This window comes from Meleagris gallopavo, chromosome 9 (assembly GCF_905368555.1).
Source record: "Meleagris gallopavo chromosome 9, MGAL_WU_HG_1.1, whole genome shotgun sequence".
NCBI lineage: Eukaryota > Metazoa > Chordata > Aves > Galliformes > Phasianidae > Meleagris > Meleagris gallopavo.
In genome coordinates, this window is record NC_139412.1 from 16,411,598 (window position 1) to 16,431,208 (window position 19,611).

The following is a 19,611-nucleotide window of genomic DNA, read 5'->3' on the forward strand; positions in this document are numbered from 1 at the left end:
ACGTGGGCGGGGGCGCGCCACGGCAACGCGCCGCCGCGTTCCGCCCGCCCATTGGCTGCGGGAGGGGGCGGGGCCGCCGCAGAGGGGCGGGGCTTCGGGCCGTTGAGCGGCGCGGGGGGGCGGGAGCCGGGCCGGGAGCCCGCGAAAACCCCGGGCCCGACGGCGACGTCGTCGGACTGAGAGCCGCCCTCGGGGAGCTCCCGCCGCGTCAACGGCCACGGCGCTGCTCCGCACAGCCTCGGGCACGGCGGCGGGCCGGCAGGCAGGCAGGCAGACACGCACACGCACCGCCGCACAGCGCCCACGGCTTAGCCTAGGGCTGCTCCGTGACCTCGGGCCCCGTTCCCACGCACCACTTTACGTGCAGTGGAAGCAGTTGGTTGAGTGCTCCTGAAACAGTTTTGTTACCTTTCGGAGGGGTTTCTCACAGAATCACAGCACCTTAAAGCTCCCCCGGCTCCAACCCCTGCCATAGGCTGGCTGCCCCCAGCTTAGGCTGCCCAGGGCCCATCCATCCCACCCCAGGGCTGGGTGCACGCAGCTCTGGGCAGCAGTGCCAAGGCCTGCAGAAAGTTCTTTCTGACATCTGACCACAATTTCCCCTCCTTTAGTTTAAAGCCCTTCGTCCTATCACTGTCAGCTCCTCTCAAGCACTGTAAGGCTGCAATGAGGTCTCCCCAGAGCCCTCTCTTCTCCATGCTGAACGAGCGCAACTCCCTCAGACTTTCTTCATAGGAGAGACCAACCTCACCCTGCACATGCCTTAACATCTCTTCCAGGAGGACCTGCTCCATGATCTCAGACTCACGAGCCCACGGTTCCCCAGCTCTTCCTTCTAAGTAGATGCAATTACACAAGGAGAGGTTTGGCTGATACAAAGTTAATGAATGGTTTATAAGCCTGAGGAGTAAACTGTAATACAGAGGTGTCAGTGGCATATCACAAACAAGTTAGAGGTACCTTGTTGACTCGCTTGACTCTCATGAGGTTTGAAGAGGTGAGCGAACATTTATACGCATCTATCATTCAATCTTTAACATCTATTTAGAAATACGTCAGTTAAAAAAAAAAAAAAAACACACAAAAAACATCCAAGTAGTATGCTTTGAACAGGTAAGAGCATTGTTCAGAAATCAGTTCTTCCCCAACTTGCACACAAGTCGTGTTTCCTTATTCATACACATCAAATAAACATCAGTATTGTTACTGACACTGTGCAGAGATAGGGAAACTGAGGCACAGAGGAACACCTTCACTGGGCAGACTGATGAGAGCCAGGAATACTTTCAGCCTCCACGTGGCTCAGAAGCCACAAGGACTGCTCCCTACCATCTTGAGTTTTGCTATCAACACCCGTGCTTCTCTCTGAGAAGAAAACCAGCCATCACAGCAGTACACAGCAAGTCCATTGCTGGAGATACCACAAGACCTCAGCTGTAGGGTACAACATTAAGACCAGGGGCAAAGCAGGTCTTAAAGTTACCTCAGATAATGGTACTATATTGCCTGAAAGGGCCCCAGCCTGGTGAGAGGGCAGTGGTACCAGTGAGAACCTGGTGGTTGTGCTGAGTTTCCAACCTAAGGAAGTGCTGTGGACCCCGGACTGCAGAAGTTCAAGAGGGAAAGTGAGAGGACGTGTGCACGGTGTTCTTCTGCAGGCAAGTTCTGAGCAGCACGAGGGTCTGTCCACAAGGACTGAGTAGTTTAGCATAAAAAAATAGAACTTTAAGAATACTGAAAAACATCGTAAGGCTTGTGGCTCTGAAACAGCTGACACACTTAAGGTCTGCATTTTTCAGAAAATATTTTAGTTAGAAATTTTCAGGAAAACCTTTTTTCTAAGCCTGAAATAACTCAAGTACACAGGAGAAAGGAAGAAAGATTCCCAGTAAGCACCTAAGTTTAGAAGATTGTCATTCCAGTGTGTTACAGTCTATTAGCAAAAACACAATTGCAGCAGCGTATTTTCACTGCTATGCCAAAAACATGTACAAAATTATTATTCTTAAGGAAGTCTCAAAAATGGACGAGTGGATTCTGGAGTGTGAATGAACTAAGGCTAATTCTGCATCTGCAGAATGCCACGTCCACCCATTATTACTAAAGAGGAGATTTCCGTAGAATTGCTTGCATTTGTCTATCTAGTCTGCTTACCATTTTCTGATGACTTCTTATCACAAGTTACTTTAAAAAAAATCCAATTTGCGCTTTCTTAATGTTTTTAAGATGCAATTTGTACTTGTCCCAGTTTTCATTCTCTCTGCAAGTGGTTTATCTTAAAGTGGCTATCCAGCACTGAGAAGCACCTAGAATAGCATCAATTCAAGTTGCAATAGCATACAGTGTGTTCAGACTAGTTGCATCTCTCCTCCTTGGTGTATGCTTACTATTTTTATTGTTTGCATCCATTCAGCAAATGAGATAAGAGGTTTATTCATCCCCTGCATCCTGTAGTCTCAGCACTAAAGCCATGCAACTTGCTGAGATGCTGGTACCTGCAGTTCAGCATGTCTTTCTTGCAAAGTTTCTGAAGAAAAGGCTTCTCCAATGGATGCTCTCATGTCAGTTTTCAAGAGCTGATTTCCTTGGCTCGAAGTTTTCTCTTCGGAGGCGTTTTAATTCTCTCAGTTCTTGAGGCAGTAAACTCTGATCCACCCCAGGAGTCAGCTTGTAACTTAAAGGAGATTCGATATAACCATTTCTGTACAGACAGACCCGCTTGCAGAATTCAAAGGTGGTAAACATAACACCAAAGTATGGCACAATCTGATTAAAAAAAAAAAAAAAAAAAAGCAGCATGTTATACTCATAGTATTCTTAGATGCTTTTATAAAGGAAAACTCCTAGAATTTCAGGTTTGATGTGATCTGCTAACAGAATTGTGCTCATTTACATGAAGTTAGACTCTCCTCAGACTTGGTTTGCACCTGCATCATGCTGAGGAGTTTGCTACTTGTACGTAGCTAATTCTAGCAACACCGTGATGAACAAGGTCTGTGCTAACCTGTAGGTTATCACAACTTCTAAAATATCTAAGCAAACCTTAAGCAACCTCAGCAAATCCTAATAGGAAACACGGACTTTATTCTTCATAAAGCAGAATGACTGAACAACTTTCTTCTTTTTCCCTGTGCAAAATGAGCAACCCTGGTGCTGCCTGCCTTTATGCCAGCCAAGGCAGGGCCAGCCATAGCCCAGCCATCACCACTAGTTCTGCTCAGTTACCACTCATCAGCTGACCAGCAGTAACCTGCACAGGTAATCCTCAATGCAGCACTGTAGAATCTATCTATCTATCTAATTAACCTTATGTTTAAGCTATCATGTTTTATTTCATGCTTTCATCTCTGTAAGGGCTGCAGTAACTGATGTGCATGCACTACTAGCTCGCTGCAAAACGCAGCTTTTGACTTCTGCGGGAGTGGTTGATACAAGAGCTATTTTTGTTATAGCTAGGTACAGTCTGTCAAATTACTGGAGCTCAGATGAAAAGCAGAACTTGGTTAGCTGCTTTAAGCACATCACTAGCTGTCCCGCGTCCATCCTCTGGCTTGCGTGACAGAAACACTCCCTTTCCTAAGGGCATTCAAACGAACTTGAAAGAAGTCACATAAAGAAGCTGAACTTGCACCTACAGAAATACAACCAAACCTGTGATCCAAAGCTGGCTTATAGCCTGCCTGAGGTTATACCTGCGCTGTGACTGCCTTTGTCATCTGTAGGCCACTAATAAGTATGGAGGGTTGCCACATGCTTTGTAACTTCAATTGTGCGAGAGCGTGCCTTGGTTCAGCGATGAAAACAAAAGCTCACCTTGAGCAGGCTGGGTGTGAGGCCGCTCCAAAGCCCGAGCACACCTTTGTTCTTCATGGTTTGCCGGAAACAGTCAGCCATGCCTGTGAAATGGACATCCACTGTGCCACAGTGAGGGAGCCACGGACTCTGCGCCTGTTCAAGACACATCCAGAGGGTTCACAGCAAGCAGAGGAAAACTGGCGTAAAGAAAAATAAATACCTTCTCCATTCTGGCAAGGAACAGACTGATCTGGATTCTTCTGTTGATCAAGAAGTATCCACCGTTTTGCCTTCATAAACTGAGCAGAGAGTGATTTCACTCTCTGAGAGGTATGAAAGGGAGCAGTAGTTTCCACCAGGATTTCCTTTTGCGCCATGTCACAGCTCACATCTGGGAGAGGCATTTCAGAACCCTGGCAGCAGAGCACCAGCGGGCTGGAAGCCCAGGGTTGGCCCCAGACACCACTGGGCCTTCCTGTAAGTCTGATAAAGCAGGAGCGTGCTGCCTTGACTCTGTCTGCTCAGGCCACGTTTACACTGCAACGAGAAGAGCAAACTGCTCTATGCACTGAGGAGCAACAGCAGAGATGGAACACATCTCAGCACAGGCTGTACAAGCCCGCCGAGGGCTGCAGGCAAGCAGCTGGTGCCTGTGTTCTGGTATCTTTGCTACGTGCTCAGCTCGCCCAAATCAGCTACTTGTTCAGCTTGGGAACATCCTGCTGGACTGATACTACATTTCCAACTGCAGCGAACACTGCCTTGGTTCACATGGAGGAAGTGTAGTGTGTCATTTTTAACAGCAAAATCCTTCCTTCGTTAATCTCCCCCTATGTTAGCACAGACAGGACAACTTGACCTTGAATAATCCCATCCTCACCCATCTGTGCACATGCAGCAAGCTGTGGGTTTGTTCTACATTGGCACATCAGGGACTCGCTCATACCCACATACCTCACAGGAGCATGGGGGGACCCCAGGATACAACTTGGCGATTGGAACATAGAGCTGATCATCACAGGGCAGGAGTTTGGTAAGAACAGGACAAGTACCGCTAATCGGTTGGTGAATACAGATATTAATATCTTCTCTTTTACTTGAAACACCACACGATATAGCATTTCTTCCTTGCTTGGTCAAACTAACCCACAGCTTCTCAGAGTTGCTAAGCCTGTGATGACAAGCCTCTTGTTAACCGACAAGTGGTGATGACATTTTCTACATGCCTGAGCTATAGCATTTCAAATACTTGGCAACTTGGACGGTAAAAGTGAAAACGGATCAAGACTCATGCTCCAGATATACCAGAGAAGCTGCTAATCAAATGGTTTAAAGGTTATTGTATCCTGTTGCATTGCTGGCAAGTCTACAGCTAAACTTTAGAAGCAAATGAAAAAAAAAAAAACAACCACCAAAAAAAATTCAAACAAACCAAAAACAAACGGCCTCCCCCACAAAACCTGCACGTGCCTTCTTCAGACTTCTCTTCTATTCCCTTCTTCTATTCTATATATTTTTGTATACAATTAAAATGCATGTGAAACGCTCCTGAGAGCAGGTTACAGGTGAAAACATACCATTTGTTCTGATAGGACTTTGGGAGGTGATTTTAGGAAAGCAGCTGTCTGCTAAGAGAGCAGGCAATACGCTTTCACTACGTCCTTATCTGGTGGCTTCTGGATCTCCTTGGTCACGTCCCGGCTCTTTTATCCCATACACAAGTAGGGCTGAGGATTAATCCATGGTCTTTTACACTTGAAGCAAAAGGAAGCAGAAGTATTTGCTTTTCTCTGGACTTTTTTCAACAGCATACACCTAATTTGCAAGAGAGGGATCACATTTCTGGGCAAAGAGCAGTTGAACTGCTCTCATCACTTATCCCCTTTGTGTCTACATTGGCCTTTCCCATTCCAAGGGGCTATCATTGTGTCTGTAATTCCCATCTCTGGTGCAAGTTCCCACAGCCTCCTGGTTTATGGTTCAGAGAAGCAGATGTGATGGGATTTAACTGACAGGACTTTATGGTATTACCAGCCTTGCCTTTACAGAATGATCAAGGTAACAGAGCTACTCTGGTAGCCAAGGTTTATGCACATGTTCACTTCTGCTCCCTTGCTACAAGAAAGCTGTCTGCTTGGCTTTTTCACTTAAGGGGTAATAAGGGTTTAAAAAGCAATAGCTAAATCCCACAGAAAGAAAGACAGTAGTTGAGAAACTGCTCTATGAAGACTTTCATGACTATACTGTAGAAGATGCTGAGTGCTGCAACTGAGATTTCAGGGATCAGTTCCGCTAAGAATGGTGACATTACCACCAGGGATGCTTAGATGAGTGCCCAAATGATGGAAATATCCTTAATAATGCAACAGTGGTCATAGGAGAGCTGGAATCAAAATCTTGTTCTTTTTTCTGGCCTATGAGCCAGTGTCCACAAGCTTTTACGGTAAAAGAAGGTACAGGCAGCAACACTGTGAAGAGGAACAACTTTCTGAAAGGCTTTGGGAAAGCAGGGATGCTACTGACGTGGACCTTCCTTCCTTTTTAAGTCCTTTTGTGGTAGGCAGGGCATGACCTGCCAGAATTAACTGCAGGAGTTTAATTTAATCCCCTGGGTTACTGTATACAACACAAAGGCACATATAGATTGATTTTGATATTAGCACTCCTGCCTACAACACCAATGCCGGCATTCAGTAAGGGTCTGCGTGCAGCAAACACAACCAGAACACAGTTAAAAAGGCACAGGTAAGTCAGAGCCTCAGGTTTCTGATTTGCCCACAGACTGTGGCCTCTTAAGAAATTTACTGAAAGACTGCTTAGAGTAACATTCACTATGGTTATTACAGCCATTTTCAAAATTTCAGGCCATGGGCAAAGCGTGCTTTGCCAGGCTTCCTGCTTTATGGGAGCAGTGTGTTTCTAAGAGCACAGACGCAGTACGTAAGCAGCAACTGTCCACAGAACTACAATCATCTACTGAAAAAAAAAAAAAAAAAAAAAAAGTCTAGAAGTTACATTAGTGCACAGTTAAGGATTTGGTATTCTGGAGCACAGATAAATAAACACAGAATGTATTAACAGAAGACAAAAAAAAAACAGGGGTGGTGGGGAAATGTTTTGTTTGTCATTGTTTTTAATGAAAAAAAAAAGATGGCTGTGGGTTTTGGGTGGTTCTGTATCACTTAAGCATGTCTGCAACAGCACAACGCTCACAACCGCCCTATGGCACCAGAGCAGGAAAATGGAAGTAACCAAACTGATCAGACGAGTTTCTCCACCTCTTCTCAGAAACCTGCTGTCACATACACAAACATCTCATTCCAAAAAGATCAGCTTTGTGAGACATTTCAAACCAGACACCTCAAAGCGGCTTCCTTCCCCTGTTCTGATACCACTTGGCACTACGGGCAGCTGAACAGAGAGCTTTTTGTTACCAACACTTTTAAGGACTTCATTCTAATCCAGGTATGGTTGTCTCGTACTGCAGAAGGTGGGAGACACCGTACAGCTCACTGCACTGATAGCAGAGTTCAGGAGTCGGGCAGAGTGGTAACAGGGCTAAGGCACTCATCTTGTTACACTGATGAATGCTGGGCTGCATTAGTGATTAAAGCACATCTAGTGCACAGTTGGCTCTATCTGCTCTGAAAAACAGGGCCTTTCAGGATCCAGAGGCCTTCAAGCCTAAGGAGTCACAGTGACCCATGCCGAAGTTAGCAATCTGTTCTGCTCTGACAACCCGTGAGGCAGAGGGGTGCATGAAGAGACCCTTTGACCCGCACTTGGGGTAATATTTTTTATAAAGACACAAACCATTTAAATAAGGGAGAAACCCTGTGACAAAACTCTGGTTAAAGTTAATTGTTACCTGCAGACTTCTCAGATCCCATCTCTCCCACTGTCAGCAGCATGAGCTGGGTGCCAGAACCACAGCCACACTGGGAACTAACCTCACACATCCTGCTCAAGATTTCTACCTCCATCAGCCCCCTACTTCGCATTCCTCTTAGCACTGGACCACTGATGTAGTCCACTGCAGCTGTGGACTGTGCACCCAAAGAACAACCATTTTAATCTTCCCAAGGCTCTCAGCAGCAAGAGAGGGACAAAGCAGAACGCAGGCACGTGTTCCCCTCCCTCCCTTTGGAGATACAACGTTCCTACACACGGTTCAGGACTATTTGGTTTGCCACTATCTGAATTTACACGTTAAAAGTGATTATTTGGAAATACTTCTCTTTATTTAACATACTTTTCCCCTTCCTCTTTATGTTTCTAAAAACTTCATTGGTACAAAGCTGTTTTCTTTCCCTTCTGACTGCGCAGAACTGATGGCACACTATAGCAGTACTGTTACATCCTACAGCAGTACTACTATGCAGTGCTACAGCTACCACAGGAGCTATGCTATTCTGATGGCAGATATAGTAATTTGTTTTTGGTTATTCATACATTGTCAAAAGATTTGGAGTCCTACACGTTTGATCCATTACCAAAAGAAACTCAAAAAGTCAGGAAAGCATTTTATAACACAGCACACAAATTCATGCTCTTAATCTGGAAGCTAAAATAAGAAGTCTTTGTGTTTGCAGCCTGCATTAATGAGGACACTCGCAAGAGGCAAGTGTAATTGCAGTTCAAAGGAAAATGAAGGACAAATATTGCAGTTTTCATTCAGGTTAATGCTACTACAACAGTCAAAAGAAACTTCACTCAAGCGAAGACTGAATGCTTATCAGATACAACTCAAATAAGAGATAACTGAGATGTGAACAAGTATTAATATTGGAGGAAAAATGTAAAGTACCAGGCAAGTCAATCTCCCTTCCTGAAAGACAGCCCTACCTGGGTGTGACAGACTTTTCTGTGCTGTTGGTCTAGTAATACTGACTTACCCCTGCATGGGAACACAAAGCCCAGTGAAGGTCCTCAGGCATGCAGTAAGGCAAACAATGAGCAGTTAGGAGGAGGCAATCATTTCCAGCACATCACAGCAAAGCAGCTGACTGACAGCTTCCTGCACTCTAAGAACATGTTGTCCTTTCCTCTGCAATCTGAACTGGGGCCAAATCTCTCTGCCTTGCTGAAATTATTGGCACTGAGGATGCAAAACAGTTTACTGTCTGCTGGAAAGAGTTTGCCCCAGCTCTAAACACACCACTGCCAAGCCTGTTGTATTGTGAGGCTCTGTGCTCTGGTGAAGAATCCCTTCCTTGCTATTGGATGCAATCTTCCCCTGCTCTTAACACTTAACTTCTTTGTGCTACAAAGAAATCTTAGATAAAGAATACAGAGCTCTTCTTCCTCAAGGTGGCAGTGCAAACTCCTTGCATGGAGGTTTTGGGGTCATTTCAAATGCGTGGTGATGATTCAGCTCAAGCCTTACAAACAGGAGCACAGATTTCATGTACACGAGCAGTGATTTTCTACATGGCATAAACCTGCAGGCAGGCTAGCTTGTTTCTATGCAGAACACAGCAAAAAGCACAGGTTCTCACATCTCCCCCTGTCTTTGTAGGAATTCAGAAGAAAATTAATGTTTCTAAAGGATTGAGGCTTTTCTGTGGACATATTTTCATTGGCCATTACATGGATGAGGTACAGAATAACACTGTATCAGAATAAATCAGATATAAAAGAGGAATATCCACAAAGTTTTAGCTCCTGCATCATTCCAAGCACAGACATGCTGCAAATCAATACATGGCACTCAGGGGATAAGAGTGGTGGCTTCTGCTCTGGAGACATGTCCATCTCCCTGCTGAAAGCGATGGGGCCACAACAGCCACAGCATGCCCTAACCCTGCCTTCCTCCCACAACCAGCTGGGTACAGCATGCTTTCCTGCTTCCTTCTGGAAGATCACTGTGCTGCTCTGCTAAGATCCTGCTGTAATCCAGCTTGGAGTAAGCATTAGCACAGCACAGCTTCCCGGATGAACAGGGTGAAAGACCCACAGCAGCAGCAGACTGGCCCAAGGCAGACCTGGATGTTACATCAGCGCAGTTCTACTTCTAAGCCTTATTTACCATTTCCCCTCTCTTATCCAGTTTTTCCACTGACACTATTCAGCATTTTGGCTTCACAGGCAGCCAGGCCTTGCATTTCTCTCCTAGGAAAGTCTGAGGATTGGAGAGAAGAGTGTTGGAGGTTAGTTCAGATGTACAAAGCTACCTGAAGCTGTTACAGCATGCAAGGCCCGCAGTGCTCTCATGCAGCTGTTCTCAGGCACTGACTTGCTGCATATCCAACCAGCACTTCCCAAAGCAGCAGGGCTCTCTAACCCTGCAATACCCTCAGAGACTGTGGTGTGAAACATCTTTGTTGCAACACCAAAACAATAAAAATGCCAGAAGCTGAAAGCATTAGGTACAGGGGGAGAAGGACACAGGGACAAAGGAAGGGATTTTACCAAAACCAGAATCTGATTTTTATTAACTATTGGTTAATAGGGGAGCCAGGCAGGTCCTAAGTTGAAGTAGCACCCAGAACACGGTCCTGAACCCTGGCAGCAAGGGGGAAGGGGAACATGAGATCATGAGGAGAAGTAAGAAAGGCAGGAATTCACATTGCCACTTCCCCCTCAGGTAGAATAGTTTTGGAATTCAATTTCTATCTGTGCACTCGCTTTCACACAATTTGAAGGAAATTAGTATCAGTGAAACCTCTGTTGAGTTGAAATCAGAGAGCAGGATCAAAAGTTACCAGGGGCAAGGACCAACAGCAGAATCCTTACTACAGAAGCCTTACTTCAACAGGAAATCATAACTAAAGGTGGCAATATTGCTCTTTGCTGTCTCACACATTACGGAATTTGCTCCCAAATCTATCTCTGAACATTTTCAAGACTCAGGCTCCTGTGCAGTTCACTGCTACCCAGTCTCCCTGCACAAAGTCTCACAGCACGTATGCTTCTAAGATGTCATGTGAACCACATGACCCAAAAGGCACTTTTTATTTTTAAACTGGGTCATGGCTCCAATAACAAATTCCCATGTGAGACCACCACAGATCTCACACACAGCAGGGACACTGCAACTTGCGAGCTCCGCGAGGCTGCCATGCCAGCACCTCTGATTCTTTAGGTTACAAAGAACTCAAAGCATTTACATCATTTACAACAAATTTCACACTTGCATCCTATGTTCCAAAGGACCAAAAAAAAAAAAATCCAAACCCCAAGCCATTGACAACCTCTCTTCCTTTCCTGTGCTGCAGATTTGCAGGCAGCTGAGGTTTGACTGATTCACTTCTGTCACTGAACAGAGGCCACTTCATGGGTGATGCATGGCAGCACTTGATGCTAACCAAGAACAATGAACCCGCTCGTTTACAGCAGCAGAGAGAATTCACAGCCTGGATTTTAAAACAGTAGGATCAGACATATTGAACAACACCTTACACTGAGAGATGTCCTCAAAACTTAAGAATGCTATGCAGTCAACACCAAAAATGTGCCGAATCCTGTAGTGTAGTATAAGTATGTTTATTTTATTTTACAAGAGTTTGATGGCTGTCCCTGAGTAACATCTACTGCAAAAAAAAAGAGTTCAGACAACTTTTAGTTAAAGAAATTAAAACAAACAGTACCAGCAAAATTCAAGCAGAGGACAGAACTTAAGCAATGCATGCAAAGTTTGTTCACATAAGCAGGCGAGAGGTACCTGTAACAGTTAATGACCTGTGAGACTTTAGGGCCATCCTTGTGCATTTTGCCTCCCCAAACCACCCAAGTCACACATCAAAGTGGAGTGAAAGCTGAGAAGTGCCAGCCAGGGGCAGCTGAGCCTAACACCAAGGCCACACACAGAGAAGGAAAGGCCAACTTGAGTATTAGGTTTGCACAGCCCTCTAGCATGTTTATAGATACTCAGCTCTGCACATAGTCTAGGGTTGCTGTCAGTCTATTAATAATATTCTGTATGGCATGTAAAGAGTTCTAAATCCAACCTTCTTGGTTGAAATACCAGAGCTCAGTGTATTATGCACTCCAGGAGGTCATCACAGACAAAAAGATGACGTGGGAAAGGAGAAGAGTATTACCAGTGCGTCCCTTCTTTACAGGCTTCTTTACAGGCAGGTATCTCCATGCTTAAAAGTTTTCTTGTATGTGTTTAAATAAGCTGACAAGGTAAGACTGAACAGCACTTAAGATACTGTCAAATGAGAAAGGAAAGGCAAGAATAACAGTCATAAGAATACACAGATAATAAGTTTTTGGACAGAAGCTGAGAAAGCATGAGTCAGGAAAGTATTTAATGCAAAATGTTCCTCTGAACAACCCTCTTCTTCCATATTCCCCTTCTACAGATGCACAACAACAGCCATATGTCCATGCTGAAACATGCACACAGTACCTCTTAATTCTCTAACTTCCAGTCAGGAGCAAAGCAAAAAAAAGGAAGACAAAAGAATAAAATTAGGACAGTCACAACAGAGAGCGCTCACATTCAGTAAGACTCAACCACATGAATTAATGCCTCATTTAAGAAAGCCAATCAAGTTCATTTACCAAACAAACCATCTTTGGAAAAAAAAATAAACACAATAAAGATAATTCTAGCAGCAGAGAAGAAAGAAACCATGGTTACAGAAAAAGACTAACATCATAAATCATCACCAAAGCAAAGAAGGAGAACCGTTTGCTGACAGGCTGATCCTGTTCCCACAGATGCCAATGACAGAAGCTGCTGACATAAGGACTGTAGGAGTCAGATGCATAAAATGAGAAAGGATGAAGCAAAATGATTGCAACAGAGACTAGAGATAGTACTTACGCTTCCTATCATAGCAATATTTATTTTGCATCTTTGCAAACAATTCATGCTTTTCTAGACGAGGAGACAGATGGAGCCAACTCTTCCAAGACTGCCCAGCATGTCAGGTAAAGATCTGAACTGCATGTTTTGGGCTCAGGCTTGTGTTCAGTGGCAGTATCAGAGAAGACAGCCTAGTTTCTGAAGCTCCTGAGACTACCTTGTAACTCCCTGCTTCTCCATCACCAGTGGGTTCACTGGAAGTTGTCTTTGGCTATATACTGCCTTCATCTGATACGGACCTCTACAACACGCAGGGCTCCTCTCCATACACAAAACTAGTCTTTATGGCTTCAAAACCAAGCAGGACACTCATATGAGGTTCAATGATGGCTAACGGCTTTGGGACACCCTTCTTTTTATCAGCTAGAAAATGGAATTGTTGAATGAAGCTGAGCAGAATAAAACGGCTGAGGAAAACAAGAACTCAGAGATATGTGTTCCCCTGTTCTCTATGGAACGCTGAAATGCCTCAAAGCTCTGTTTTTCCCTGCTTTATTCTCTCCTTTCCCATGCCCCTTGCATGATACCCATTCTGGTGCTGCTCTGATCATTCCTGTCTTCTGACCATCTCCCTTCAGGCTGAGCAGACCAGCAAGCACACACACTGAAGAGCTGACCCTTGCAAGGCTGAGCAACATCCTGATGCTAACCGTGAAATCATGTTACATGAGATCCATACCCTGCTTTATATCAGCTTGGGCGCAATTTTCAAAGGATCTCATTTCCAGACAGGCCTACATGAGTCACTTCCAAGTTATGGGCTGTCACATCTAGACAGCTGCATACTCCCATGCTGTCAGAATAAACTGCTGGACAGGTGTTGCCTCTCTAAGCTTGGAAAACCACTATTCAGTTGTTGCAACACATCTACGAAGAAAAATACACTCTACCACTGAGCATTTCTTTGCTTCAGATACATTTTTAACATATCTATTTCCTACCTATTTAGGAAGTTAATCCAATTCCTCATTCTGGAAATGTCAGGCATCTTAAGCATCCCATTGGCAAAAGAGCACAGCCTAGTGGCAACAAGATGAATGATGTCCCCCTCGCCTATGGAGACAAGGCTGGACACAGAACATCACACCATTCACTCCTGCAACTGCTGAACTGATCACAAAAACTGAATAACTGAACGCTTAAGTAACTGACACATCAAGAGAAAAAGATTAAAAGGGAAACAATGCATCACATGTTTTCTTTAATCTTCAGGCAACAACACTGCTATGAGCCCGAGGATTAAGAGAAAAGTAAGAGTTGTAGGAGGCAACTGATTTTCATAGACCCGTTTATACAGCTGAAAAAATAACCCATTTTCATGACCAGAACCTGCTTCTTACCTGAGATGTTTTATGAGGTACTCGATGGGCTCAGCTTAAGGTTTACCTTTTGCACACATCAGCTACAAGAGCTGGTCTCAAAAAAGACTTCTGCTGAAGTCCTTTTTTACAAGGTGGAAAGAGGTCACTTACTGCTTCTGTGATACTGGATCTGAGCTCTGTCTGAAAAAGGGAATCCTGGAGAAGAGAGAAATTCACAGCCTCGATGACCTTTTGCTAGCTTGTGACTTAACCACAGGGAATGGGGGAAGGGAGATTCTAAAATGCTGCCACACAAAATAACATTGTTTCGGATAAGTCCACAAAAGCTTTCTGTTAAGTTTACAGTTCCATGAACTGGGCTGAAAGAAGGAATTCAGATGCCATAGCCAAATAGCCACCAAAGAACGATAGCTATTCACTGTCACTCTACTGGTGAAGCTCCAACAAAAAGATGACAAAGATGACAACGTCAAATGAATTATGGCAATGAGACAGAAGCTGTAGGATGTGAAGGTTTTTGTTTGGTTTTTAACCATTATGACTAAACTTTTAGGAAAAAGAAGCAGCAAGACAATGGGAGCAACTGTGAAGTTCCATTAACTACAGGAGTCAGAAAGAAGAGTCAGGATGGTTCTGATCCTTCAGATTTAATATGTGCTGAGCAAGTTTCTTGTGATTACCCACACGTATGCCAGGCATAAACAGCAGACACAGCAAAACTGGAAATGGCACGGATCTCATTCACTCTAGCTAATACCAAATGAATGAAATGATTGTATTTGACAGATTTGCCAGTTCTTAAGGGTGAGAATTGGAAACACAAATCACATGGCATACTTGAACCTACATCCAAAGTGCAACAACAGTCTTAAAACAATGAATTTTCAGATATTTAAAAACAAAGAAAAGACAAAAACACGACCCACCTAAACCAGAGCATCTGTAGCCTATGTGGTACGAGAAACAAGGCAGTAATGGCTATCCTCATCCCAAGCTCCCGAAACAGGCTCCTCTAACAAAGTACAGCAACATCAGCATTTTGTACCTGCATCTTCCTCTTGACAGTCTCAAAGGGGAAAGAAAGCGTCTGTGCCACACCAGCTGCTACACAGCCATTTATGAAGTTCTGAAGAGGAGTAAAACAAACTATGGGTTCTCGCCAGATTTTGTCCAGATTGATGTAAACAAAGAATGAGCCCATGGAAAATGGGACGGCACCTAGAAAGCAAACCATGCAGAGGTTGATATTAGCACACTGTGCACTAAGAAAACAGCTCTCATTACATAGCCTAGATGGACAGTACAAACTGCTGCCAGCTTACTGTTCACATTGCTCAAATTAGATTAATACCTAGAAAAACTTTTATTTCTAGTCACCAGCTTGCCATTAAACCCTCACAGTTTAGCATCTAGGCATAGAGGTGACAGAGGTATATATTTGCATACTAAAATTGTCAAGTCTCACAACAGGTCAGCTCTTCTGCAACAAACTCCATCTCTGGTCCAATCCAACCCTAGCACCTGTATGGGTAAACAGAGCTGCCTCTTCTGTCAAGCAGATGAGGAACGCTTCTGTCCTCTCCTGCTTGCTTTGTGCTCTCCTAAATTTCATAGTCCAATTCCACATTATAACTACAGATTTTTTTTTTAAACATTACATTATGAAAAAGCAGATGAAATCCAATGGCATTTTTAAAAGTTATTGAGAGAAAATAATTAAATAGCTGTTTCATGTAAAGAGAGACTATCACTAATCTTCACGTTGATTACACACTACTGCTCACAGTGGTCTCACTAAGCAGCCAGGGAGACAAACCCCTGACAGGAATCACAGACATGGCATGCTTACATTTTTTAAAGAGTTAAACAAGAGAAATCCTGCACCTGAGCATAACTGCATTGCCTACAAAAGGAAACTATTTTGATAACGTTTAGCCATACATAAATGCAACGATTTGGGTCAAAATTTGAAGGAATAAAACAGCAGCAAAGATCAGTATTGTTATGCCTTGTAAACCCACATGCCTTCCATGGAACAACACTGCCATTTGTTTTGAAATCATGTGAGCAAGCAAACACATGATATAGGTACAATAAACAATGTGCAATTCGGTCATTTTCCACATGATTATTTTACCTAATACAGCTGGCGTAAGACCACGGTAAAGTGCAAGAAGTCCTTCTTGGTGATAAATTTTGTAAAAAGCATGAAGAATTCCTTCATAAGATGGTTCCAGTCGGTTCTGCACAATAAGCCGGGTTTTAATTACATCGGTAGGGTAAGTCACAACAGTTGCAACCATGCCAGCCAGACTTCCTGCTATGATAGCTCTCCAGTGGGAAATATGGCCCAACTCATCCGTGAAAAGTATAACAAGCCTACAGTAGAAGCATAAAAGAGATATCATTAATGGCAAATGGCAAAAGAAAGAAGGAAAAAAAAAAAAATCCATGAAATAAGAAGGCAGATCTTTTGATACAATTAGAATCATAGAATATGATCCTATGTAACTGTTCTGCTCACAAACTCCTCCAGTAGCAGGAGACGAAACCTCAGTAAGCACTGAATCCAAGACTTCCCTGTATTCTCTAACACCATACAAGCATCAGGTCTCTGTGAATCAGAACATAGGGACGGAAAACACAAGCGGAATAAAAACAACATGCCCAAGAACTCACGCAGAAACACAGAAGTAGGAGTCAACAGCAAGGTCAGAGGCTGGAGTGCACAGCTCCCCACATGCCATTCGCTTTACCTGCAGCCTTCATGAGCTCAGATGCTTCCAGTTCCTGAACGAGTTTTCTGAGGGCAGCTTGGGTAGCTCCACCTGCACCACAGTTCCCAGCACACACTGAACACACAAAGAGTTGCAATTTTCCATTCTGGAGAACCAGAGCACCAATTCAACAGCAGCAACAAAAGCTGCACAGATACAGCGAGGAGCCACTTCCCCCAGTTTACTTCTTTACTTGGCAAGAGATTTCCAAAGTGCTTTTCATCCACAGAACGCCAGTTTATCTACAGGCTGAAAATCACTGTAATGGAAAAGCAGCCTGTACAAAAAGCTCTGTCATCAGCTGTCCAACAGAGACACGGGTCTCCAGCCTTTCTCAGAAGACATCCATCACAGGGCCTTCTGAGAAGCCCCGTGCCCTTCTTCTGCTGCTTAGCTTGGCACAGGGGAGCACACAGGGAAACTTACGCCCAAGCACTATCATGGTCAAAAGGTTAAATGTGAACTGGAAATTCCGAAATGGAAGCAATTGGAGAGGCTGGCCTCCAGCTGACACCTCTGTGCTGCACAGAAGGACACTGCTAGGTACATGGAGCATTTGAAATCAGTGAAGAAACGTTATAGAGGCAGCTGCAGGAAGCAAAAGGAGCTGAGAGTCTTGGCTGGAAGTTCAGAAACCTGCTGTGAAGCGCTAACTGAACTAAACAGCGGACCAAAAGAGTTTTGTTCGTCCAGGGCAAAACAACCGACAACAACACACAAGTCGCTGCTCGCTCAGCCGACGCTCTTTCACGTGCGCTGCACTTTGCGCTGCGTGCCGGATCCCTGCACCTACCCGTCCCGCGCCTGCAGCGCGCCCGGAGCAGAGCCGAGATGGCAGCGCTCCGCCCGCACGCAGCCGCCCTCAAAAGCACAGCGGAACGAGAAGCGAACCGCGGCGCCGCGAGCGGCAGAACCCCCGGCTCCCGCAGTGCCCGGGACCGCCCCGCGACCTGCTGCCGGGTCAGCACCGGCACGAGACGTTAAAGCGAGTAAGGCGGCGTACCGCCTTCAAGAACTACGGGAGCCGAACAGCAGTAGAGGGAAAGACCCGAATCCCGACTTCCTTTCCTTGACACGGATGACCGAAGCGCCGCACTGAGGAGCGAGCAGCGCTGCAGCTGCGCTCCGGGCGGCCCTGCCCGCTCGGAAGGGCTCAGCCGGACCCGCCGGCACGCACCGCACGCCTCCACCGGCGGCCCCGCGGAGCCCCGCGCGCAGAGCGCTCCGAGCGGTGCCACCCCCGGCCCCACTCCCCGCTCCCTCCGAGCGCGGCCCGGCCGGCCCGGGCACCCCCCTTCCCGCTTACCGGCGGGAGGCGGCGAGCTGCAGCGCGCTGTAGGGGTAGAGCCGCAGGCAGGCGGTGAGGTTCCCCTTCCACAGGGCCCGCACGCCCTCGGTGCGGCACAGGCCGCGCCCGGCGCCGAGCAGCCCCCGCCCGCAGTGCCGGGTGCCCACCTGCGCCAGCACCGTCAGCAGCTCCAGCGGCGCCGTCAGGCTGAGGCTCAGCGCGCCCGCCAGCCCCGCACAGCACAGCCGCTGCGGGCCGCTCAGCCGCCCGTCCCGCCGCCAGGTGGCCATGGCCCCCGCGGGGCTGCGCGGCGCCGCTGACCGGAGGGGTGCGGCCTCTGTGGGGCGGTGCTGCGGGCCGTGCCCGGTCCGGCTTGGCCGGGCGGAGCGGAGCGGGCGCAGTCGAGCAAAGAAGGGGGGGCTGGGCGGGGGCGGCTCACAGCCGGCCGGGCGGCGCGGGGCGGTGCGGCAGTGGTAGGTTCAAGTTCTGAATGAGAAGAAGTAGTTTAAAGAATACGTCCAAAAGCGCAAAGAAACCTTATGCGAATCCCCGGTGAAAACGATAATCACTCAAAATGAACTAAAAGAAGCCTCAGGGCAAATTGAGGCAGAGACGGCTCGCCTCTGCTGGGACATCTTTGTAGGGTATTCGCATTGGACATGTTAATCCGTTCATTTGTTAGCATTACTGCTGATAGTTCCGACGTTAACGATTGCAAACTGTTTCTATTGGTATCAACTTAAGAGACTAATCCAGAAGGCTCAGGCAGTGCCAGCACTGATTAAGCGTGAGCAATATGAGATTCTGCCAAAGTATTTGCAAGCTGACTGAAAAAGGGGGAATTGGTTTGAAGAAACAGGCCTCGCTGTATTTTGTTCGTATTTTTAGAAATAGCTGATTTGAAAAAGTAGATATGCCGTATGTTTTAGTATTTTTAGCATATTTTAGCACATTTTTAGAAACACGATTGTTGAACTGTTGTATTATGTGATTAGTTCTTGCTTGCAAACTGTATTAGTTTTTAGATGTTGCAAATAGTTATGGATGTAGCACCGTAGACTAGAAAGCGTGCTGTAAGGCTGTTTTGACAAGAGTGCTTCAGCAAAAGAAGCACAATAATGAAGCCAGGGCCTCCACACAAGGCTGCGTTGTCTCACTCTGTAATTAGGTTGGGATGCAACAGACAGATGCCAAGATACTCTCCTCTATCCTTCTCATCTTCTAACACCTCAATATATACTACTAAAAGACAGGCTGCACCCCAGTATATCTCATTAAAAGAGGGTGCCAAACCTCTCTCTATCCAAGGACGAGCAGATGTCCAGAAATAATGTCCAAGTGCTGACTGAGCAAATGTTATGATTTTGGAACCTATCAATTACTTAAAATAGGCATTCTCCTACTGAGTTTGCGTCACTGAAGAAAGTTTGTCTAGAAGAGAAGCGAGGAAGACCACTGCAAGAAGTAAATGGCTGTCAGTTGGACAGTCACAATGCTAAAAGGTTGCTAGGCAGTAGAAGAGACTATGGAATAGAGGACTGGAAACCACAAAATCACTACCTCAGATAGGTGTGTATATGTTAATTGTCTCACGTGTAATTGATGAATATG

The 19,611-nt window shown here is 45.6% G+C and overlaps 1 protein-coding gene across 1 annotated transcript; it reads right to left on the reverse strand.

The window, feature by feature from the left end:
- Positions 1-864: 864 nt before the first annotated feature.
- SLC25A43 (solute carrier family 25 member 43) lies at positions 865-18,374 on the reverse strand. Its single transcript, XM_085230337.1, has 5 exons — positions 18,019-18,374; positions 16,073-16,314; positions 14,981-15,153; positions 3,814-3,948; positions 865-2,766 (listed from the first exon to the last, which is right to left on the reverse strand). The coding sequence occupies exons 1-5, from the start codon at positions 18,288-18,290 to the stop codon at positions 2,563-2,565; spliced, it is 1,026 nt and encodes a 341-aa protein (XP_085086463.1). The 5' UTR covers positions 18,291-18,374; the 3' UTR covers positions 865-2,562.
- Between the last annotated feature and the right edge of the window lie 1,237 nt (positions 18,375-19,611).